This window comes from Nannobrachium achirus, assembly GCF_963921795.1.
Source record: "Nannobrachium achirus genome assembly, chromosome: 22".
Lineage (NCBI taxonomy): Eukaryota > Metazoa > Chordata > Actinopteri > Myctophiformes > Myctophidae > Nannobrachium > Nannobrachium achirus.
Window position 1 is genome coordinate 711943 of NC_137829.1, and position 26497 is coordinate 738439.

The window sequence follows — 26497 nt, forward strand, 5'->3', positions numbered from 1 at the left end:
CATCATGTCTTGTCTCTCCCCACATGTTTTACATTAGCATCATGTCTTGTCTCTCCCCACATGTTTTACATTAGCATCATGTCTTGTCTCTCCCCACATGTTTTACATTAGCATCATGTCTTGTCTCTCCCCACATGTTTTACAGTAGCATCATGTCTTGTCTCTCCCCACATGTTTTACAGTAGCATCATGTCTTGTCTCTCCCCACATGTTTTACATTAGCATCATGTCTTGTCTCTCCCCACATGTTTTACATTAGCATCATGTCTTGTCTCTCCCCACATGTTTTACAGTAGCATCATGTCTTGTCTCTCCCCACATGTTTTACAGTAGCATCATGTCTTGTCTCTCCCCACATGTTTTATAGTAGCATCATGTCTTGTCTCTCCCCACATGTTTTACAGTAGCATCATGTCTTGTCTCTCCCCACATGTTTTACAGTAACATCATGTCTTGTCTCTCCCCACATGTTTTACAGTAGCATCATGTCTTGTCTCTCCCCACATGTTTTACAGTAGCATCATGTCTTGTCTCTCCCCACATGTTTTACAGTAGCATCATGTCTTGTCTCTCCCCACATGTTTTACTGTAGCATCATGTCTTGTCTCTCCCCACATGTTTTACATTAGCATCATGTCTTGTCTCTCCCCACATGTTTTACAGTAGCATCATGTCTTGTCTCTCCCCACATGTTTTACATTAGCATCATGTCTTGTCTCTCCCCACATGTTTTACATTAGCATCATGTCTTGTCTCTCCCCACATGTTTTACAGTAGCATCATGTCTTGTCTCTCCCCACATGTTTTACAGTAACATCATGTCTTGTCTCTCCCCACATGTTTTACAGTAACATCATGTCTTGTCTCTCCCCACATGTTTTACAGTAGCATCATGTCTTGTCTCTCCCCACATGTTTTACAGTAGCATCATGTCTTGTCTCTCCCCACATGTTTTACAGTAGCATCATGTCTTGTCTCTCCCCACATGTTTTACAGTAGCATCATGTCTTGTCTCTCCCCACATGTTTTACAGTAGCATCATGTCTTGTCTCTCCCCACATGTTTTACAGTAGCATCATGTCTTGTCTCTCCCCACATGTTTTACATTAGCATCATGTCTTGTCTCTCCCCACATGTTTTACAGTAGCATCATGTCTTGTCTCTCCCCACATGTTTTACAGTAACATCATGTCTTGTCTCTCCCCACATGTTTTACATTAGCATCATGTCTTGTCTCTCCCCACATGTTTTACAGTAGCATCATGTCTTGTCTCTCCCCACATGTTTTACAGTAGCATCATGTCTTGTCTCTCCCCACATGTTTTACAGTAGCATCATGTCTTGTCTCTCCCCACATGTTTTACAGTAGCATCATGTCTTGTCTCTCCCCACATGTTTTACATTAGCATCATGTCTTGTCTCTCCCCACATGTTTTACAGTAGCATCATGTCTTGTCTCTCCCCACATGTTTTACAGTAGCATCATGTCTTGTCTCTCCCCACATGTTTTACAGTAGCATCATGTCTTGTCTCTCCCCACATGTTTTACAGTAGCATCATGTATTGTCTCTCCCCACATGTTTTACAGTAGCATCATGTCTTGTCTCTCCCCACATGTTTTACAGTAGCATCATGTCTTGTCTCTCCCCACATGTTTTACAGTAGCATCATGTCTTGTCTCTCCCCACATGTTTTACAGTAGCATCATGTCTTGTCTCTCCCCACATGTTTTACAGTAGCATCATGTCTTGTCTCTCCCCACATGTTTTACAGTAGCATCATGTCTTGTCTCTCCCCACATGTTTTACAGTAGCATCATGTCTTGTCTCTCCCCACATGTTTTACATTAGCATCATGTCTTGTCTCTCCCCACATGTTTTACAGTAGCATCATGTCTTGTCTCTCCCCACATGTTTTACATTAGCATCATGTCTTGTCTCTCCCCACATGTTTTACAGTAGCATCATGTCTTGTCTCTCCCCACATGTTTTACAGTAGCATCATGTCTTGTCTCTCCCCACATGTTTTACAGTAACATCATGCCTTGTCTCTCCCCACATGTTTTACAGTAGCATCATGTCTTGTCTCTCCCCACATGTTTTACAGTAGCATCATGTCTTGTCTCTCCCCACATGTTTTACATTAGCATCATGTCTTGTCTCTCCCCACATGTTTTACAGTAGCATCATGTCTTGTCTCTCCCCACATGTTTTACAGTAGCATCATGTCTTGTCTCTCCCCACATGTTTTACAGTAGCATCATGTCTTGTCTCTCCCCACATGTTTTACATTAGCATCATGTCTTGTCTCTCCCCACATGTTTTACAGTAGCATCATGTCTTGTCTCTCCCCACATGTTTTACATTAGCATCATGTCTTGTCTCTCCCCACATGTTTTACATTAGCATCATGTCTTGTCTCTCCCCACATGTTTTACATTAGCATCATGTCTTGTCTCTCCCCACATGTTTTACAGTAGCATCATGTCTTGTCTCTCCCCACATGTTTTACAGTAGCATCATGTCTTGTCTCTCCCCACATGTTTTACATTAGCATCATGTCTTGTCTCTCCCCACATGTTTTACATTAGCATCATGTCTTGTCTCTCCCCACATGTTTTACAGTAGCATCATGTCTTGTCTCTCCCCACATGTTTTACAGTAGCATCATGTCTTGTCTCTCCCCACATGTTTTATAGTAGCATCATGTCTTGTCTCTCCCCACATGTTTTACAGTAGCATCATGTCTTGTCTCTCCCCACATGTTTTACAGTAACATCATGTCTTGTCTCTCCCCACATGTTTTACAGTAGCATCATGTCTTGTCTCTCCCCACATGTTTTACAGTAGCATCATGTCTTGTCTCTCCCCACATGTTTTACAGTAGCATCATGTCTTGTCTCTCCCCACATGTTTTACTGTAGCATCATGTCTTGTCTCTCCCCACATGTTTTACATTAGCATCATGTCTTGTCTCTCCCCACATGTTTTACAGTAGCATCATGTCTTGTCTCTCCCCACATGTTTTACATTAGCATCATGTCTTGTCTCTCCCCACATGTTTTACATTAGCATCATGTCTTGTCTCTCCCCACATGTTTTACAGTAGCATCATGTCTTGTCTCTCCCCACATGTTTTACAGTAACATCATGTCTTGTCTCTCCCCACATGTTTTACAGTAACATCATGTCTTGTCTCTCCCCACATGTTTTACAGTAGCATCATGTCTTGTCTCTCCCCACATGTTTTACAGTAGCATCATGTCTTGTCTCTCCCCACATGTTTTACAGTAGCATCATGTCTTGTCTCTCCCCACATGTTTTACAGTAGCATCATGTCTTGTCTCTCCCCACATGTTTTACAGTAGCATCATGTCTTGTCTCTCCCCACATGTTTTACAGTAGCATCATGTCTTGTCTCTCCCCACATGTTTTACATTAGCATCATGTCTTGTCTCTCCCCACATGTTTTACAGTAGCATCATGTCTTGTCTCTCCCCACATGTTTTACAGTAACATCATGTCTTGTCTCTCCCCACATGTTTTACATTAGCATCATGTCTTGTCTCTCCCCACATGTTTTACAGTAGCATCATGTCTTGTCTCTCCCCACATGTTTTACAGTAGCATCATGTCTTGTCTCTCCCCACATGTTTTACAGTAGCATCATGTCTTGTCTCTCCCCACATGTTTTACAGTAGCATCATGTCTTGTCTCTCCCCACATGTTTTACATTAGCATCATGTCTTGTCTCTCCCCACATGTTTTACAGTAGCATCATGTCTTGTCTCTCCCCACATGTTTTACAGTAGCATCATGTCTTGTCTCTCCCCACATGTTTTACAGTAGCATCATGTCTTGTCTCTCCCCACATGTTTTACAGTAGCATCATGTATTGTCTCTCCCCACATGTTTTACAGTAGCATCATGTCTTGTCTCTCCCCACATGTTTTACAGTAGCATCATGTCTTGTCTCTCCCCACATGTTTTACAGTAGCATCATGTCTTGTCTCTCCCCACATGTTTTACAGTAGCATCATGTCTTGTCTCTCCCCACATGTTTTACAGTAGCATCATGTCTTGTCTCTCCCCACATGTTTTACAGTAGCATCATGTCTTGTCTCTCCCCACATGTTTTACAGTAGCATCATGTCTTGTCTCTCCCCACATGTTTTACATTAGCATCATGTCTTGTCTCTCCCCACATGTTTTACAGTAGCATCATGTCTTGTCTCTCCCCACATGTTTTACATTAGCATCATGTCTTGTCTCTCCCCACATGTTTTACAGTAGCATCATGTCTTGTCTCTCCCCACATGTTTTACAGTAGCATCATGTCTTGTCTCTCCCCACATGTTTTACAGTAACATCATGCCTTGTCTCTCCCCACATGTTTTACAGTAGCATCATGTCTTGTCTCTCCCCACATGTTTTACAGTAGCATCATGTCTTGTCTCTCCCCACATGTTTTACATTAGCATCATGTCTTGTCTCTCCCCACATGTTTTACAGTAGCATCATGTCTTGTCTCTCCCCACATGTTTTACAGTAGCATCATGTCTTGTCTCTCCCCACATGTTTTACAGTAACATCATGTCTTGTCTCTCCCCACATGTTTTACAGTAACATCATGTCTTGTCTCTCCCCACATGTTTTACAGTAGCAACATGTCTTGTCTCTCCCCACATGTTTTACAGTAGCATCATGTCTTGTCTCTCCCCACATGTTTTACAGTAGCATCATGTCTTGTCTCTCCCCACATGTTTTACAGTAGCATCATGTCTTGTCTCTCCCCACATGTTTTACATTAGCATCATGTCTTGTCTCTCCCCACATGTTTTACAGTAGCATCATGTCTTGTCTCTCCCCACATGTTTTACATTAGCATCATGTCTTGTCTCTCCCCACATGTTTTACAGTAGCATCATGTCTTGTCTCTCCCCACATGTTTTACAGTAGCATCATGTCTTGTCTCTCCCCACATGTTTTACAGTAACATCATGTCTTGTCTCTCCCCACATGTTTTACAGTAGCATCATGTCTTGTCTCTCCCCACATGTTTTACAGTAACATCATGTCTTGTCTCTCCCCACATGTTTTACAGTAACATCATGTCTTGTCTCTCCCCACATGTTTTACAGTAGCATCATGTCTTGTCTCTCCCCACATGTTTTACAGTAACATCATGTCTTGTCTCTCCCCACATGTTTTACATTAGCATCATGTCTTGTCTCTCCCCACATGTTTTACAGTAGCATCATGTCTTGTCTCTCCCCACATGTTTTACAGTAGCATCATGTCTTGTCTCTCCCCACATGTTTTACATTAGCATCATGTCTTGTCTCTCCCCACATGTTTTACAGTAGCATCATGTCTTGTCTCTCCCCACATGTTTTACAGTAGCATCATGTCTTGTCTCTCCCCACATGTTTTACAGTAACATCATGTCTTGTCTCTCCCCACATGTTTTACAGTAACATCATGTCTTGTCTCTCCCCACATGTTTTACAGTAACATCTTGTCTTGTCTCTCCCCACATGTTTTACAGTAGCATCATGTCTTGTCTCTCCCCACATGTTTTACAGTAACATCATGTCTTGTCTCTCCCCACATGTTTTACAGTAGCATCATGTCTTGTCTCTCCCCACATGTTTTACAGTAGCATCATGTCTTGTCTCTCCCCACATGTTTTACAGTAGCATCATGTCTTGTCTCTCCCCACATGTTTTACAGTAACATCTTGTCTTGTCTCTCCCCACATGTTTTACAGTAGCATCATGTCTTGTCTCTCCCCACATGTTTTACAGTAACATCATGTCTTGTCTCTCCCCACATGTTTTACAGTAGCATCATGTCTTGTCTCTCCCCACATGTTTTACAGTAGCATCATGTCTTGTCTCTCCCCACATGTTTTACAGTAACATCATGTCTTGTCTCTCCCCACATGTTTTACAGTAGCATCATGTCTTGTCTCTCCCCACATGTTTTACAGTAACATCATGTCTTGTCTCTCCCCACATGTTTTACAGTAGCATCATGTCTTGTCTCTCCCCACATGTTTTACAGTAGCATCATGTCTTGTCTCTCCCCACATGTTTTACAGTAGCATCATGTCTTGTCTCTCCCCACATGTTTTACAGTAGCATCATGTCTTGTCTCTCCCCACATGTTTTACAGTAACATCATGTCTTGTCTCTCCCCACATGTTTTACAGTAGCATCATGTCTTGTCTCTCCCCACATGTTTTACAGTAACATCATGTCTTGTCTCTCCCCACATGTTTTACAGTAGCATCATGTCTTGTCTCTCCCCACATGTTTTACAGTAGCATCATGTCTTGTCTCTCCCCACATGTTTTACAGTAGCATCATGTCTTGTCTCTCCCCACATGTTTTACAGTAGCATCATGTCTTGTCTCTCCCCACATGTTTTACAGTAACATCATGTCTTGTCTCTCCCCACATGTTTTACAGTAACATCATGTCTTGTCTCTCCCCACATGTTTTACAGTAGCATCATGTCTTGTCTCTCCCCACATGTTTTACAGTAGCATCATGTCTTGTCTCTCCCCACATGTTTTACAGTAGCATCATGTCTTGTCTCTCCCCACATGTTTTACAGTAACATCATGTCTTGTCTCTCCCCACATGTTTTACAGTAACATCATGTCTTGTCTCTCCCCACATGTTTTACAGTAACATCTTGTCTTGTCTCTCCCCACATGTTTTACAGTAGCATCATGTCTTGTCTCTCCCCACATGTTTTACAGTAACATCATATCTTGTCTCTCCCCACATGTTTTACAGTAACATCATGTCTTGTCTCTCCCCACATGTTTTACAGTAGCATCATGTCTTGTCTCTCCCCACATGTTTTACAGTAGCATCATGTCTTGTCTCTCCCCACATGTTTTACAGTAGCATCATGTCTTGTCTCTCCCCACATGTTTTACAGTAGCATCATGTCTTGTCTCTCCCCACATGTTTTACAGTAACATCATGTCTTGTCTCTCCCCACATGTTTTACAGTAGCATCATGTCTTGTCTCTCCCCACATGTTTTACAGTAGCATCATGTCTTGTCTCTCCCCACATGTTTTACAGTAGCATCATGTCTTGTCTCTCCCCACATGTTTTACAGTAACATCATGTCTTGTCTCTCCCCACATGTTTTATAGTAGCATCATGTCTTGTCTCTCCCCACATGTTTTACAGTAGCATCATGTCTTGTCTCTCCCCACATGTTTTACAGTAGCATCATGTCTTGTCTCTCCCCACATGTTTTACAGTAACATCATGTCTTGTCTCTCCCCACATGTTTTACTGTAGCATCATGTCTTGTCTCTCCCCACACAGAGACTCATAAATATGGGATACTGGAAGTGGATGAAGACATGAGGGTGATCTGCATGAAGGAGAAACCGCTCCCTACAGACACCACGTCTAGGAGAGCAGTAAGCCTTCTACTCTTCTAACAACAGATCTACAAGCTCACAGTTTAGATCAACCATTTTCACTCTGATATTTTTGAAGATTTTTGGAAAAAAAAGGGGGAAAAAAAGGAAAGCTGGTTGCACCGTGGTGGATTCGAATCCACAACCTCCATGGTGGTGGTGGGTCAGGTACATCACCATTGCCCGATCGCAGTAGGGCCAGTCACAATTATTACATAATCGTCTAATCGCGAACTTTTGAGATAATCGCAATTATTTTGCATAATTTTCATAATCGTTTCCATGTTGAAAAATGTGAAAAATAGCAGAAATAGCAGATCTACAAGCTTACAAGGTGTTGTGACACGTTGTAAGCTTGTAGATCTGCTATTCCTGCTATTTTCTTCTAAGTATAAAATGATTAAATTATATGTCAGTAATCTGCCATGTGCAGTTTGTGATTATGAAGCCTAAATGGCAAACAGAAATTAAGCTTGTATTCATATGTTCCAGTCTTCACTGCCAAAAACACCATGAAATGGTTAATCGTCATTATTTGTGTGACAACTGACAATTAATTCATCTGCAATTTAAATGTGTAATCGTGACAGCTCTAAGCGCAGTAGTAGTAAGATAGCAGTTGTACCAGCCCGACGCTGCGTCCACTCTAGTGGCAACAGAGGCACATGAAGCTAACCAGTGACACCTGACCGAGTGGAGTTTCACATTGTTTTTGAGAGCTGCTCATCAGTCAGCTTTTCTAATGGGAATCAATCATCATAATTTGCATGTCTGGATGAACAGTCTGGGAAAGAGCCAAGAAAGTCTCCCTGATCATTTCTGTGATTTCTGTCTTTCCCAACAGTGTCCCTGTTTCTATGTGTTGTCCAAGACCAGCCTTCTGCAGCTAGACACCTTTCTAGAAGAAAAGAGGGTAAGTACTGTAGTGCCTCATTGCTTCTGCAGCTAGACACCTTTCTAGAAGAAAAGAGGGTAAAGTAGTGCCTCATTGCTTCCGGATGGAGACGAATGCATTCGTGTCTCCATCCACCCTGTCAAAGGGTGCGTTTGGAAATGCGCACCGGTTTTGGTTAGGGTTAGTTAGGGTTATGGTTAGTTTTAGGCATAGTTTTACTGAGGTTAGGGTTAGGGTTAGGGTTGGGTTTAGGCATAATTTTACTGAGGTTAGGGTTAGGGTTAGGTTTAGGCACTCACTACACTGAGCACACACCCGGTGCATTTCCGAACGCACCCTTTGATACACTCGGACTGAAACACCAGCAGAAAACACTCTCCCATGGGGTGAGTAATTGATAGAAAAAAGTCATTTTGGGGGTGAACTACTCATTGAATTCATTAGTCACTGCTTGTTTAACTTGTATCCCACTGGTTAAAAAATTAATAAATATAGATTATTTTATTTCATTTTCACATGATTTAAATAATTATGTTTTGTTTTCCTCTCATAGGAATCTCCTATAGAACAGAAAGATGCTCCAGGAAACTTTGTATCTTGGCTCATTCCAAGGTGAGATAACTTTATCTACATCTACAGTTCTGGAATCATTCTCTCTCTCTCTCTCTCTCTCTCTCTCTCTCTCTCTCTCTCTCTCTAATAATCAACAATCACAGCCTTTAAAGCAATTACTGTAATTCCTTTTATACCATTTTGGGTACATGCTGCTGAGTCCCCAGAAGTTGATTTGCTCACCACTAGGGGGAAGCACCCTCAAGCGCTTACCATGTTGACGTCACTTAAGTCTGTGAGTCAACATTCAACAGGGCTTAGGGAGGACATTGGAATTGGGCCGATGTGGCTGTAGTAAAATGGCTTTTTGGTGCAGCGTGCACAGAGCGATCAAAAATCTGGTAAATAACATAGGATTTGATTATGGCAGTTAACCGACATTATTTATGGAAACCGCTGGCATCCTGGGTGAGTGTTAATAGAGCAACAATTACTATCCGAATATAGCGCAATAACTAATGTAGATTACTGAATATAGAGCAATAACTATGTAGAATACTGATTATAGAGCAATAACTAATGTAGATTACTGAATATAGAGCAATAACTAATGTAGATTACTGAATATAGAGCAATAACTAATGTAGATTACTGAATATAGAGCAATAACTAATGTAGATTACTGAATATAGAGCAATAACTAATGTAGACTAGAAAAATATTGTTCCTTCGAAACAATTGTGGGCTCGCTTCAAGCCAGAAAACAATGGCTATAAAAGCACAAAATGTCAAGATCGCAGGCAGTGCTCTCTTTGACGTTACTGACGTCAAAGATTGGTCCATTTTGTTCCAAAAATGTGTTATGCAAAAGTTGACCCGCTGGTGGCGCTATAACAGGCCAATATGAGAAGGTTGGTATCTGTTCCTTGACCTATTGGGAATGTGCTTGCAAGATTTCACGCACATCCCAGGCTGTGTTCATGATTTGAGGTGTTTTTGGCTTTGGACACTTTATCGCTGCTTGCAGCTATATTTATTATTATTATTTTATAATTTTTTTGTGTGCACTTCATAGGCATGTTAGATAAAGGTCCTTAGATTGCGTGTAGAATGTTTCATGCAAATTGCAAAAAAAATCCTAGAATAAAAACGGGTTTAAGCGTTTTACAAACTGCTCAAAATTATATAGCGCCCCCCTTTGGCCATTTGGGGTAAGATTGGTTTCAGTGATATTTGAACTAACCCTCTACACTATTTTGTCATGAAAATGTGACTTTGCATGTATGTTTTAGAGGCAGAAGAATAATTTGCATAAAAATGCAATATTGTTTGAATTATTTAAAAAAGCATGTTTCAATGTTAAAGAAATCCGATCTGACAGATCTTTAGATATCGGTCCAAAGTTCACGTAAAAAAAGTTTTGTGCACGTGACGTGAAAATTCCAGAATAAAAGCGGGTTTACGCGTTTTACAAACTGCTCAAAATGGCGGAAAATCAAAGGGCGGAGCTTACTTAACAACGACACAGATGTCTTCCGCTTGAGTCAAAGCACGCGTGTAACAAGTTGCATGTCTTCAAACGAAACGAGTCATGACTTATGCCCGTTTGAAGTTTGAATTTTCAGACGCTTCGTATAGCGCCCCCCTTTGGCCGATTGGAATAAAATTGGTTTCAGTGATACTTTGACTAACCCTCCACATCTTTGCCAAATGCCATGAACGTGTAACTTTGCATGTATGATTTAGAGGCCGAAGAATAATTTGCATAAAACCGCAATATATATTGAATTATTAAAAAATCATTATTTAACGTACAAACTTCTCACCACATAGCCTGTGTAGATATAGGTTCAAAGTTCATGTGAAAAAAGTTTTGTGCACGAAAATCCCAGGAGGAGATAGATTTTTACTGTTTTTCATATAATTCCGAATTGTGGGAGACCTAAAGGTCAGAGGTCAAAAGTTAGAGGGTAAAAGTTGTTCGGCATGAGGAGACGCATACGTGTATACAGGTTTCATGGCTGGACCTCAAACACAGCATGAGCTATACCTGTTCAAAGTTCGCACTTTCGAAGGCTTCCTACAGCGCCACCATTTGGCCGATTGCTGTAAAAAGTAATAGCACACGTCGCCACAGTAAGCTGAACACATTGATGTTTTTATTTTCATTTTCTCACTAAGTATGTAGGAGTAGAAAGGAACCGAAGTTTTTTGATACTTGCACTGACTGCCTGCCTGCCTAGTATAGAAATAACTAGAAAAATATTGTTCCTTCGAAACAATAGTGGGCTCGCTTCAAGCCAGAAAACAATGGCTATAAAAGTACAAAATGTCAAGATCGCAGGCAGTGCTCTCTTTGACGTTACTGACGTCAAAGATTGGTCCATTTTGTTCCAAAAATGTGTTGTGCAAAAGTTGACGCTATAACAGGCCAATGTAAGAAGGGTGGTATCTGTTCCTTGACCTATTGGGAATGTGCTTGCAAGATTTCACGCACATTGCAGGCTGTGTTCATGATTTGAGGTGTTTTTGGCTTTGGCCACTTTATCGCAGCTATATTCATTATTATTATTATTTTTGTGTGTGTGCACTTCATAGGCATATTAGATAAAGGTCCTTAGATTGTGTGTAGAATGTTTCATGCAAATTGCAAAAAAAAATCCTAACGGGTTTAAGCGTTTCACAAACTGCTCAAAATGATATAGCGCCCCCCTTTGGCCAATTGGGGTAAGATTGGTTTTAGTGATATTTGGACTAACACTCTACATCTTTGCCAAATGCCATGAACATGTTACTTTGCATGTATGATTTAGAGGCAGAAGAATAATTTGCATAAAATTGCAATATTCATTGAATTTATTTAAAAAAGCATGTTTCGATTTTAAAGAAATCCGATCTGACAGATCTTTAGATATCGGTCCAAAGTTCACGTAAAAAAAGTTTTGTGCACGTGGAGCGAAAATTCCAGAATAAAAGCGGGTTTACGCGTTTTACAAACTGCTCAAAATGGCGGAAAATCGAAGGGCGGAGCTTACTTAACAACGACACAGATGTCTTCCGCTTGAGTCAAAGCACGCGTGTAACAAGTTGCATGTCTTCAAACGAAACGAGTCATGACTTTTGCCCGTTTGAAGTTTGGATTTTCAAACGCTTCGTATAGCGCCCCCCTTTGGCCGTTTGGAATAAAATTGGTTTCAGTGATACTTTGACTAACCCTCCACATCTTTGCCAAATGCCATGAATGTGTAACTTTGCATGTATGATTTAGAGGCTGAAGAATAATTTGCATAAAACCGCAATATTGATTGAATTATTAAAAAATTCTATTTCACTTTAAAAGAAATCCGCCGAGATTAGTTTGACCGTATTGGTCCAAAGTTCATGTGAAAAAAGTTTCATGCGCGTATCGCGAAAATCCCAGGAGGAGATAGATTTTTACTGTTTTTCATTTAATTCCGAATTGTGGGAGACCTAAAGGTCAGAGGTCAAAAGTTAGAGGGTAAAAGTTGTTCGGCATGAGGAGACGCATACGTGTATACAGGTTTCATGGCTGGACCTCAAACACAGCATGAGCTATACCTGTTCAAAGATCGCACTTTCGAAGGCTTCCTACAGCGCCACCATTTGGCCGATTGCTATAAAAAATAATAGCACACTTCGCCACTGTAAACTGAACACATTGATGTTTTTATTTTCATTTTCTCACTAAGTATGTTAGGAGTAGAAAGGAACCGAAGTTTTTGATACTTGCACTAGTATATAAATAAAGAAATAATGACAATATCTAAAGTGTGCTCGCCTTATAGGCGAGCCCACAACTAGAAAAATATTGTTCCTTCGAAACAATTGTGGGCTCGCTTCTAGCCGGAAAACAATGGCTATAAAAGTACAAAATGTCAAGATCGCAGGCAGTGCTCTCTTTGACGTTACTGACGTCAAAGATTGGTCCATTTTTTCCAAAAATGTTATGCAAAAGTTGACCCGCTGGTGGCGCTATAACAGGCCAATGATAGAAGGGTGGTATCTGTTCCTTGACCTATTGGGAATGTGCTTGCAAGATTTCACGCACATCCCAGGCTGTGTTCATGATTTGAGGTGTTTTTGGCTTTGGCCACTTTATCGCTGCTTGCAGCTATATTTATTATTATTATTTTATTATTTTATTGTATGCACTTCATAGGCATGTTAGATAAAGGTCCTTAGATTGCGTGTAGAATGTTTCATGCAAATTGCTAAAAAGAAATCCTAGAATAAAAACGGTTTTAAGCGTTTCACAAACTGCTAAAAATTATATAGCGCCCCCCTTTGGCCAATTGGGGTATGATTGGTTTTAGTGATATTTGGAATAACACTCTACATCTTTGCCAAATGCCATGAACATGCTACTTTGTATGTATGATTTAGAGGCAGAAGAATAATTTGCATAAAAATGCAATATTCTTTGAATTATTTAAAAAAGCATGTTTCAATTTTAAAGAAATCCGATCTGACAGATCTTTAGATATCGGTCCAAAGTTCACGTAAGAAAAAAATTGTGCACGTGACGCGAAAATTTCAGAATAAAAGCGGGTTTACGCGTTTTACAAACTGCTCAAATTGGCGGAAAATCTAAGGGCGGAGCTTACTTAACAACGACACAGATGTCTTCCGCTTGAGTCAAAGCACGTGTGTAACAAGTTGCATGTCTTCAAACGAAACGAGTCAAGACTTATGCCCGTTTGAAGTTTGAATTTTCAAATGCTTTGTATAGCGCCCCCCTTTGGCCAATTGGAATAAGATTGGTTTCAGTGATATTTGGACTAAACCTCTACATGTTTGCCAAATGCCATGAACGTAACACTTTGCATGTTTGATTTAGAGGCAGAATAATACTTTGCATAAAACCGCAATATGAATTGAATTATTAAAAATTAATGGTTTAACGTACAAACTTCTCACCACATAGACTGTATAGGTATTGGTCCAAAGTTCATGTGAAAAAAGTTTTGTGCACTTGACGCGAAAATCCCAGGAGGAGATAGATTTTTACTGTTTTTCATATAATTCCGAATTGTGGGAGACCTAAAGGTCAGAGGTCAAAAGTTAGAGGGTAAAAGTTGTTCGGCATGAGGAGACGCATAAGTGTATACAGGTTTCATGGCTGTATGTATAACACAGCATGAGCTATACCTGTTCAAAGATCGCACTTTCGAAGGCTTCCTACAGCGCCACCATTTGGCCGATTGCTATAAAAAATAATAGCACACTTCGCCACTGTAAACTGAACACATTGATGTTTTTATTTTCATTTTCTCACTAAGTATGTAGGAGTAGAAAGGAACCGAAGTTTTGAGGAGAACTTGATATAGTATGACTGACTGCCTGCCTGATAGATAAACTAGAAAAATATTGTTCCTTCGAAACAATTGTGGGCTCGCTTCAAGCCAGAAAACAATGGCTATAAAAGTACAAACCGTCAAGATCGCAGGCAGTGCTCTCTTTGACGTTACTGACGTCAAAGATTGGTCCATTTTGTTCCAAAAATGTGTTGTGCAAAAGTTGACCCTTTGGTGGCGCTATAACAGGCCAATGTGAGAAGGGTGGTATCTGTTCCTTGACCTATTGGGAATGTGCTTGCAAGATTTCACGCACATTGCAGGCTGTGTTCATGATTTGAGGTGTTTTTGGCCTTGGCCACTTTATCGCTGCTTGCAGCTATATTTATAATTATTATTATATTTTTTGTGTGTGTGCACTTCATAGGCATATTAGATAAAGGTCCTTAGATTGTGTGTAGAATGTTTCATGCAAATTGCGAAAAAATCCTAATGGGTTTAAGCGTTTCACAAACTGCTCAAAATGATATAGCGCCCCCCTTTGGCCAATTGGGGTAAGATTGGTTTTAGTGATATTTGGACTAACACTCTACATCTTTGCCAAATGCCATGAACATGTTACTTTGCATGTATGATTTAGAGGCAGAAGAATAATTTGCATAAAACTGCAATATTCATTGAATTATTAAAAAAAGCATGTTTCAATTTTTCTTTTAAATCCGATCTGACAGATCTTTAGATATTGGTCCAAAGTTCATGTAAAAAAAGGTTTTGTGGACGTGACGCGAAAATTCCAGATTAAAAGCGGGTTTAAGCGTTTTACAAACTGCTCAATATGGCGGAAAATCTAAGGGCGGAGCTTACTTAAAAAAGACACAGATGTCTAAAGTTTGAATTTTCAAACGCTTTGTATAGCGCCCCCCTTTGGCCGATTGGAATAAAATTGGTTTCAGTGATACTTTGACTAACCCTCTACATCTTTGCCAAATGCCATGAATGTGTAACTTTGCATGTATGATTTAGAGGTCGAAGAATAATTTGCATAAAACCGCAATATGGATTGAATTATTAAAAAAATATATTTCACTTTAAAAGAAATCCGCCGAGACTAGTTTGACCGTATTGGTCCAAAGTTCATGTGAATAAACTTTTGTGAGCGTAACGCGAAAATCCCAGGAGGAGATAGATTTTTACTGTTTTTCATATAATTCCAAATTGTGGGAGATCTAAAGGTCAAAGGTCAAAAGTCAGAGCGTAAAAGTTGTTCGGCATGAGGAGACGCATACGTGTATACAGGTTTCATGGCTGTACGTATATCAGAGCATGAGCTATACCTGTTCAAAGTTCGCACTTTCGAAGGCTTCCTACAGCGCCACCATTTGGCCGATTGCTGTAAAAAATAATAGCACACTTCGCCACTGTAAGTTGAACACATTGATGTTTTTATTTTCATTTTCTGTCTAAGTATGTAGGAGTAGAAAGGAACCGAAGTTTTGAGGAGAACTTGATATGACGGTTAGATATTGTCACTAGAAAAATATTGTTCCTTCGAAACAATTGTGGGCTCGCTTCAAGCCAGAAAACAATGGCTATAAAAGCACAAAATGTCAAGATCGCAGGCAGTGCTCTCTTTGACGTTACTGACGTCAAAGATTGGTCCATTTTGTTCCAAAAATGTGTTGTGCAAAAGTTGACCCGCTGGTGGTGCTATAACAGGCCAATGTGAGAAGGTTGGTATCTGTTCCTTGACCTATTGGGAATGTGCTTGCAAGATTTCACGCACATCCCAGGCTGTGTTCATGATTTGAGGTGTTTTTGGCTTTGGACACTTTATCGCTGCTTGCAGCTATATTTATTATTATTATTTTATAATTTTTTTGTGTGCACTTCATAGGCATGTTAGATAAAGGTCCTTAGATTGCGTGTAGAATGTTTCATGCAAATTGCAAAAAAAATCCTAGAATAAAAACGGGTTTAAGCGTTTTACAAACTGCTCAAAATTATATAGCGCCCGCCTTTGGCCATTTGGGGTAAGATTGGTTTCAGTGATATTTGAACTAACCCTCTACACTATTTTGTCATGAAAATGTGACTTTGCATGTATGTTTTAGAGGCAGAAGAATAATTTGCATAAAAATGCAATATTGTTTGAATTATTTAAAAAAGCATGTTTCAATGTTAAAGAAATCCGATCTGACAGATCTTTAGATATCGGTCCAAAGTTCACGTAAAAAAGGTTGTGTGCACGTGACGCGAAGATTCCAGAATAAAAGCGGGTTTACGCGTTTTACAAACTGCTCAAAATTGCGGAAAATCGAAGGGCGGAGCTTACTTAACAACGACACAGATGTCTTCCGCTTGAGTCAAAGCACACGTGTAACAAGTTGCATGTCTTCAAACGAAACGAGTCATGACTTAAGCCCGTTTGAAGTTTGAATTTTCAGACGCTTCGTATAGCGCCCCCCTTTGGCCGATTGGAATAAAATTGGTTTCAGTGATACTTTGACTAACCCTCCACATCTTTGCCAAATGCCATGAACGTGTAACTTTGCATGTATGATTTAGAGGCCGAAGAATAATTTGCATAAAACCGCAATATATATTGAATTATTAAAAAATCATTATTTAACGTACAAACTTCTCACCACATAGCCTGTGTAGATATAGGTTCAAAGTTCATGTGAAAAAAGTTTTGTGCACTTGACGCGAAAATCCCAGGAGGAGATAGATTTTTACTGTTTTTCATATAATTCCGAATTGTGGGAGACCTAAAGGTCAGAGGTCAAAAGTTAGAGGGTAAAAGTTGTTCGGCATGAGGAGACGCATAAGTGTATACAGGTTTCATGGCTGTACCTAAAACACAGCATGAGCTCTACCTGTTCAAAGTTCGCACTTTCGAAGGCTTCCTACAGCGCCACCATTTGGCCGATTGCTATAGAAAATAATAGCACACTTCGCCACTGTAAACTGAACACATTGATGTTTTTATTTTCATTTTCTCACTAAGTATGTAGGAGTAGAAAGGAACCGAAGTTTTTTGATACTTGCACTGACTACCTGCCTAGTATAGAAATAATGACAATATCTAAAGTGTGCTCGCCTTATAGGCGAGCCCACAACTAGAAAAATATTGTTCCTTCGAAACAATTGTGGGCTCGCTTCAAGCCAGAAAACAATGGCTATAAAAGCACAAAATGTCAAGATCGCAGGCAGTGCTCTCTTTGACGTTACTGACGTCAAAGATTGGTCCATTTTGTTCCAAAAATGTGTTGTGCAAAAGTTGACCCGCTGGTGGCGCTATAACAGGCCAATGTGAGAAGGTTGGTATCTGTTCCTTGACCTATTGGGAATGTGCTTGCAAGATTTCACGCACATCCCAGGCTGTGTTCATGATTTGAGGTGTTTTTGGCTTTGGACACTTTATCGCTGCTTGCAGCTATATTTATTATTATTATTTTATAATGTTTTTGTGTGCACTTCATAGGCATGTTAGATAAAGGTCCTTAGATTGCGTGTAGAATGTTTCATGCAAATTGCAAAAAAAGTCCTAGAATAAAAACGGGTTTAAGCGTTTTACAAACTGCTCAAAATTATATAGCGCCCCCCTTTGGCCATTTGGGGTAAGATTGGTTTCAGTGATATTTGAACTAACCCTCTACACTATTTTGTCATGAAAGTGTGACTTTGCATGTATGTTTTAGAGGCAGAAGAATAATTTGCATAAAAATGCAATATTGTTTGAATTATTTAAAAAAGCATGTTTCAATGTTAAAGAAATCCGATCTGACAGATCTTTAGATATCGGTCCAAAGTTCACGTAAAAAAAGTTTTGTGCACGTGACGCGAAAATTCCAGAATAAAAGCGGGTTTACGCGTTTTACAAACTGCTCAAAATGGCGGAAAATCAAAGGGCGGAGCTTACTTAACAACGACACAGATGTCTTCCGCTTGAGTCAAAGCACGCGTGTAACAAGTTGCATGTCTTCAAACGAAACAAGTCATGACTTATGCCCGTTTGAAATTTGAATTTTCAGACGCTTCGTATAGCGCCCCCCTTTGGCCGATTGGAATAAAATTGGTTTCAGTGATACTTTGACTAACCCTCCACATCTTTGCCAAATGCCATGAACGTGTAACTTTGCATGTATGATTTAGAGGCCGAAGAATAATTTGCATAAAACCGCAATATATATTGAATTATTAAAAAATCATTATTTAACGTACAAACTTCTCACCACATAGCCTGTGTAGATATAGGTTCAAAGTTCATGTGAAAAAAGTTGTGTGCACTTGACGCGAAAATCCCAGGAGGAGATAGATTTTTACTGTTTTTCATATAATTCCGAATTGTGGGAGACCTAAAGGTCAGAGGTCAAAAGTTAGAGGGTAAAAGTTGTTCGGCATGAGGAGACGCATAAGTGTATACAGGTTTCATGGCTGTATGTATAACACAGCATGAGCTATACCTGTTCAAAGATCGCACTTTCGAAGGCTTCCTACAGCGCCACCATTTGGCCGATTGCTGTATAAAATAATAGCACACGTCGCCACTGTAGGCTGAACACATTGATGTTTTTATTTTCATTTTCTCACTAAGTATGTAGGAGTAGAAAGGAACCGAAGTTCCCGTCTACTGTTGACTGACTGATAGATAAATAACTAGAAAAATATTGTTCCTTCGAAACAATTGTGGGCTCGCTTCAAGCCTGAAAACAATGGCTATAAAAGCACAAAATGTCAAGATCGCAGGCAGTGCTCTCTTTGACGTTACTGACGTCAAAGATTGGTCCATTTTGTTCCAAAAATGTGTTGTGCAAAAGTTGACCCGCTGGTGGCGCTATAACAGGCCAATGTGAGAAGGTTGGTATCTGTTCCTTGACCTATTGGGAATGTGCTTGCAAGATTTCACGCACATCCCAGGCTGTGTTCATGATTTGAGGTGTTTTTGGCTTTGGACACTTTATCGCTGCTTGCAGCTATATTCATTTTTTTTTTTTTTGTGTGTGTGTCCACTTCATAGGCATATTAGATAAAGGTCCTTAGATTGTGTGTAGAATGTTTCATGCAAATTGCAAAAAGAAATCCTAACGGGTTTAAGCGTTTCAAAAACTGCTCAAAATGATATAGCGCCCCCCTTTGGCCAATTGGGGTAAGATTGGTTTTAGTGATATTTGGACTAACACTCTACATCTTTGCCAAATGCCATGAACATGTTACTTTGCATGTATGATTTAGAGGCAGAAGAATAATTTGCATAAAACTGCAATATTCATTGAATTTATTTAAAAAAGCATGTTTCAATTTAAAAAAAATCCGATCTGACAGATCTTTAGATATCGGTCCAAAGTTCACATAAAAAAAGTTTTGTGCACGTGACGCGAACATTCCAGAATAAAAGCGGGTTTACGCGTTTTACAAACTGCTCATAATGGCGGAAAATCGAAGGGCGGAGCTTACTTAACAATGACACAGATGTCTTCCGCTTGAGTCAAAGCACGCGTGTAACAAGTTGCATGTCTTCAAACGAAACGAGTCATGACTTATGCCCGTTTGAAGTTTGAATTTTCAAACGCTTCGTATAGCGCCCCCCTTTGGCCGATTGGAATAAAATTGGTTTCAGTGATACTTTGACTAACCCTCCACATCTTTGCCAAATGCCATGAACATGTAACTTTGCATGTATGATTTAGAGGCCGAAGAATAATTTGCATAAAACCGCAATATTGATGGAATTATTAAAAAATCATTATTTAACGTACAAACTTCTCACCACATAGCCTGTGTAGATATAGGTTCAAAGTTCATGTGAAAAAAGTTTTGTGCACTTGATGCGAAAATCCCAGGAGGAGATAGATTTTTACTGTTTTTCATATAATTCCGAATTGTGGGAGACCTAAAGGTCAGAGGTCAAAAGTTAGAGGGTAAAAGTTGTTCGGCATGAGGAGACGCATAAGTGTATACAGGTTTCATGGCTGTACCTAAAACACAGCATGAGCTATACCTGTTCAAAGATCGCACTTTCGAAGGCTTCCTACAGCGCCACCATTTGGCCGATTGCTATAATAAACTAGAAAAATATTGTTCCTTCGAAACAATTGTGGGCTCGCTTCAAGCCAGAAAACAATGGCTATAAAAGTACAAAATGTCAAGATCGCAGGCAGTGCTCTCTTTGACTTTACTGACGTCAAAGATTGGTCCATTTTGTTCCAAAAATGTGTTGTGCAAAAGTTGACCCGCTGGTGGCGCTATAACAGGCCAATGTAAGAAGGGTGGTATCTGTTCCTTGACCTATTGGGAATGTGCTTGCAAGATTTCACGCACATTGCAGGCTGTGTTCATGATTTGAGGTGTTTTTGGCTTTGGCCACTTTATCGCTGCTTGCAGCTATATTCATTATTATTATTTTTTGTGTGTGTGTGCACTTCATAGGCATATTAGATAAAGGTCCTTAGATTGTGTGTAGAATGTTTCATGCAAATTGCAAAAAAAAAAATCCTAACGGGTTTAAGTGTTTCACAAACTGCTCAAAATGATATAGCGCCCCCCTTTGGCCAATTGGGGTAAGATTGGTTTTAGTGATATTTGGACTAACACTCTACATCTTTGCCAAATGCCATGAACATGTTACTTTGCATGTATGATTTAGAGGCAGAAGAATAATTTGCATAAAACTGCAATATTCATTGAATTTATTTTAAAAAGCATGTTTCAATTTTAAAGAAATCCGATCTGACAGATCTTTAGATATCGGTCCAAAGTTCACGTAAAAAAAGTTTTGTGCACGTGGAGCGAAAATTCCAGAATAAAAGCGGGTTTACGTGTTTTACAAACTGCTCAAAATGGCGGAAAATCAAAGGGCGGAGCTTACTTAACAACGACACAGATGTCTTCCGCTTGAGTCAAAGCACGCGTGTAACAAGTTGCATGTCTTCAAATGAAACGAGTCATGACTTATGCCCGTTTGAAGTTTGAATTTTCAAACGCTTCGTATAGCGCCCCCCTTTGGCCGATTGGAATAAAATTGGTTTCAGTGATACTTTGACTAACCCTCCACATCTTTGCCAAATGCCATGAACGTGTAACTTTGCATGTATGATTTAGAGGCCGAAGAATAATTTGCATAAAACCGCAAGATTGATTGAATTATTAAAAAAATATATTTCACTTTAAAAGAAATCCGCCGAGACTAGTTTGACCGTATTGGTCCAAAGTTCATGTGAAAAAAGTTTCATGCGCGTATCGCAAAGATCCCAGGAGGAGATAGATTTTTACTGTTTTTCATATAATTCCAAATTCTGAGGGATCTAAAGATCAGAGGTCAAAAGTCAGAGCGTAAAAATTGTTCGGCATGAGGAGACGCATACGTGTATACAGGTTTCATGGCTGTACGTATAACAGAGCATGAGCTATACCTGTTCAAAGTTCGCACTTTCGAAGGCTTCCTACAGCGCCACCATTTGGCCGATTGCTGTAAAAAGTAATAGCACACGTCGCCACAGTAAGCTGAACACATTGATGTTTTTATTTTCATTTTCTCACTAAGTATGTAGGAGTAGAAAGGAACCGAAGTTTTGAGGAGAACTTGATATGACGGTTAGATATTGTCACTAGAAAAATATTGTTCCTTCGAAACAATTGTGGGCTCGCTTCAAGCCAGAAAACAATGGCTATAAAAGTACAAAATGTCAAGATCGCAGGCAGTGCTCTCTTTGACGTTACTGACGTCAAAGATTGGTCCATTTTGTTCCAAAAATGTGTTGTGCAAAAGTTGACCCGCTGGTGGCGCTATAACAGGCCAATGTAAGAAGGGTGGTATCTGCTCCTTGACCTATTGGGAATGTGCTTGCAAGATTTCACGCACATTGCAGGCTGTGTTCATGATTTGAGGTGTTTTTGGCTTTGGCCACTTTATCGCTGCTTGCAGCTATATTCATTATTATTATTTTTTTTGTGTGTGTGCACTTCATAGGCATATTAGATAAAGGTCCTTAGATTGTGTGTAGAATGTTTCATGCAAATTGCAAAAAAAAAAAATCCAAACGGGTTTAAGCGTTTCACAAACTGCTCAAAATGATATAGCGCCCCCCTTTGGCCAATTGGGGTAAGATTGGTTTTAGTGATATTTGGACTAACACTCTACATCTTTGCCAAATGCCATGAACATGTTACTTTGCATGTATGATTTAGAGGCAGAAGAATAATTTGCATAAAACTGCAATATTCATGGAATTTATTTAAAAAAGCATGTTTCAATTTTAAAGAAATCCGATCTGACAGATCTTTAGATATCGGTCCAAAGTTCACGTAAAAAAAGTTTTGTGCACGTGGAGCGAAAATTCCAGAATAAAAGCGGTTTTACGCGTTTTACAAAGTGCTCAAAATGGCGGAAAATCGAAGGGCGGAGCTTACTTAACAACGACACAGATGTCTTCTGCTCGAGTCAAAGCACGCGTGTAACAAGTTGCATGTCTTCAAACGAAACGAGTCATGACTTATGCCCGTTTGAAGTTTGAATTTTCAAACGCTTCGTATAGCGCCACCCTTTGGCCAATTGGAATAAGATTGGTTTCAGTGATATTTTGACTAACCCTCTACATCTTTGCCAAATGCCATGAACGCGTAACTTTGCATGTATGATTTAGAGGCAAAAGAATAATTTGCATAAAACCGCAATATTGATTGAATTATTAAAAAATTATATTTCACTTTAAAAGAAATCCGACCAGACAGTTTGACCGTATTGGTCCAAAGTTCATGTGAAAAAAGTTTTGTGCACTTGACGCGAAAATCCCAGGAGGAGATAGATTTTTACTGTTTTTCATATAATTCCGAATTGTGGGAGACCTAAAGGTCAGAGGTCAAAAGTTAGAGGGTAAAAGTTGTTCGGCATGAGGAGACGCATAAGTGTATACAGGTTTCATGGCTGTATTTATAACACAGCATGAGCTATACCTGTTCAAAGATCGCACTTTCGAAGGCTTCCTACAGCGCCACCATTTGGCCGATTGCTGTAAAAAGTAATAGCATACTTCGCCACAGTAAGCTGAACACATTGATGTTTTTATTTTCATTTTCTCACTAAGTATGTAGGAGTAGAAAGGAACCGAAGTTTTTTGATACTTGATATGCCTGCCTAGTATAGAAATAATGACAATATCTAAAGTGTGCTCGCCTTATAGGCGAGCCCACAATAATAGCACACTTCGCCACTGTAAACTGAACACATTGATGTTTTTATTTTCATTTTCTCACTAAGTATGTAGGAGTAGAAAGGAACCGAAGATCCCGTCTACTGATAGATAAATAAACAAATAAATAATGACAATATCTAAAGTGTGCTCGCCTTATAGGCGAGCCCACAATGACAATATCTAAAGTGTGCTCGCCTTATAGGCGAGCCCACAACTAGAAAAATATTGTTCCTTCGAAACAATTGTGGGCTCGCTTCAAGCCAGAAAACAATTGCTATAAAAGTACATAACGTCAAGATCGCAGGCAGTGCTCTCTTTGACGTTACTGACGTCAAAGATTGTTCCATTTTGTTCCAAAAATGTGTTGTGCAAAAGTTGACCCGCTGGTGGCGCTATAACAGGCCAATGTAAGAAGGGTGGTATCTGTTCCTTGACCTATTGGGAATGTGCTTGCAAGATTTCACGCACATTGCAGGCTGTGTTCATGATTTGAGGTGTTTTTGGCTTTGGCCACTTTATCACTGCTTGCAGCTATATTCATTATTATTATTTTTTTTGTGTGTGTGCACTTCATAGGCATATTAGATAAAGGTCCTTAGATTGTGTGTAGAATGTTTCATGCAAATTGCAAAAAAAAAATCCTAACGGGTTTAAGCGTTTCACAAACTGCTCAAAATGATATAGCGCCCCCCCTTTGGCCAATTGGGGTAAGATTGGTTTTAGTGATATTTGGACTAACACTCTACATCTTTGCCAAATGCCATGAACATGTTACTTTGCATGTATGATTTAGAGGCAGAATAATAATTTGCATAAAACTGCAATATTCATTGAATTTATTTAAAAAAGCATGTTTCAATTTTAAAGAAATCCGATCTGACAGATCTTTAGATATCGGTCCAAAGTTCACGTAAAAAAAGTTTTGTGCACGTGGAGCGAAAATTCCAGAATAAAAGCGGGTTTACGCGTTTTACAAACTGCTCAAAATGGCGGAAAATCGAAGGGCGGAGCTTACTTAACAACGACACAGATGTCTTCCGCTCGAGTCAAAGCACGCGTGTAACAAGTTGCATGTCTTCAAACGAAACGAGTCATGACTTATGCCCGTTTGAAGTTTGGATTTTCAAACGCTTCGTATAGCGCCCCCCTTTGGCTGATTGGAATAAAATTGGTTTCAGTGATACTTTGACTAACCCTCCACATCTTTGCCAAATGCCATGAACGTGTAACTTTGCATGTATGATTTAGAGGCCGAAGAATAATTTGCATAAAACCGCAATATATATTGAATTATTAAAAAATCATTATTTAACGTACAAACTTCTCACCACATAGCCTGTGTAGATATAGGTTCAAAGTTCATGTGAAAAAATGTTCATGTGCGTATTGCAAAAATCCCAGGAGGAGATAGATTTTTACTGTTTTTCATATAATTCCGAATTGTGGGAGACCTAAAGGTCAGAGGTCAAAAGTTAGAGGGTAAAAGTTGTTCGGCATGAGGAGACGCGTAAGTGTATACAGGTTTCATGGCTGTATGTATAACACAGCATGAGCTATACCTGTTCAAAGATCGCACTTTCGAAGGCTTCCTACAGTGCCACCATTTGGCCGATTGCTGTAAAAAGTAATAGCACACTTCGCCACAGTAAGCTGAACACATTGATGTTTTTATTTTCATTTTCTCACTAAGTATGTAGGAGTAGAAAGGAACCGAAGTTTTGAGGAGAACTTGATATAGTATGCCTGCCTGATAGATAAATAATGACAATATCTAAAGTGTGCTCGCCTTATAGGCGAGCCCACAATGACAATATCTAAAGTGTGCTCGCCTTATAGGCGAGCCCACAATTACTGCCAAGGCTTTTTCCTATTATATTTACCAGATTTCCGGGGGCTCTGTGCATGCTGCGCGTGCCCATTGTGCGAGCGGCTGCTCGGTTCGTGGCCGCTCCACGTGTCTTCTTTCACGCGGAGAAGAAAAAAACAACAACCGTGAGGATCCGTGTGTAATTTATGGTCCATAGAAAACAGGACGTTTGGACCAAACAAGCGATGTAGGAAAACAAACAGAGAAAAATACATTTTACTGCAGCCAGATAGAATGGATGTGAATGAGGAACCCAGATAGAATGGATGTGAATGAGGAACCCAGATAGAATGGATGTGAATGAGGAAGTCGGGCAGCAGCGGCTTTCGAGATGCATCATGGGATATGAGTTTGTTTGTTTTTTTCGCTCACTAGCGGCCGCCGCAGCACCTGTTTCCAGGTAAGAAGTCTCTGCGCGTCTAAACGTGGCCGTGGCTCTCAGCGTTAAGACACCTGGGGACGTCTTAGGCACTCAAAAACACTTTGTTTTAACAAAAGAAAGGAAAAAAAATACCTTCCATGCCTTTTAAGTGAGTGTTGTTGTTTGTTTGATTCCAGGCAACCGGTTTACGTTCAAGAGATCAGTGGGCGTTTCGACGTGGGCAACCTGGCATCCTACGTTGAGTGTGACCTGTTCTTCAGAGGAACGCTTGGAGATGTCACCTCATACATGGTGTAGACCTGAGGACCCCTCTTCTTCTTGGAGATGTCACCTCATACATGGTGTAGACCTGAGGACCCCTCTTCTTCTTGGAGATGTCACCTCATACATGGTGTAGACCTGAGGACCCCTCTTCTTCTTAAAGGACCTACACCATGCTTTTAAAACTATATTTTTTGTATAAATATATGCTCAAAATTGAGTCTAGGTTTTAACCCTCAAAAAACACTCTGACCATTCTTTTTGTTTGTTCTAGCTCTACTATAATGAGGCTCTCCAGCAGCAATACCAAAACGGCCTCTGTTTGCTCAGGGGCGCATCTAGTGGGGTTTTTCCAGAAAAAAAAGAAGTTTTTTGAAAAAAAAAAAGTTTTTGAAAAAAAAAAGTTTTTGAAAAAAAAAATTTTTTGAAAAAAAAAATTTTTTTGAAAAAGTTTTTGAAAAAAAAGTTTTTTGAAAAAAAAGTTTTTTTTTGAAAAAAAAGTTTTTTGAAAAAAAGTTTTTTGAAATTTATTTTGAAAAAAATTTTTTTTCAAGTTTTGAAAAAAAAAAATTAAAAAATTATT

At 39.6% G+C, this 26497-nt stretch overlaps 1 protein-coding gene across 8 annotated transcripts in view; it reads left to right on the top strand.

The window, feature by feature from the left end:
• LOC308307801 (uncharacterized protein) overlaps positions 1-26497 on the top strand; it is a 31059-nt gene extending 4562 nt beyond the window's left edge. For all 8 annotated transcript variants that reach the window (XM_080753090.1, XM_080753093.1, XM_080753096.1 and 5 more), the window contains 4 exons: positions 7354-7451; positions 8296-8364; positions 8900-8958; positions 25830-26497. In XM_080753090.1, coding sequence (XP_080609216.1) covers positions 7354-7451; positions 8296-8364; positions 8900-8958; positions 25830-25950 — 347 coding nt within the window. In that variant the 3' untranslated portion in view covers positions 25951-26497. The remainder of the gene's footprint in view (positions 1-7353; positions 7452-8295; positions 8365-8899; positions 8959-25829) is intronic.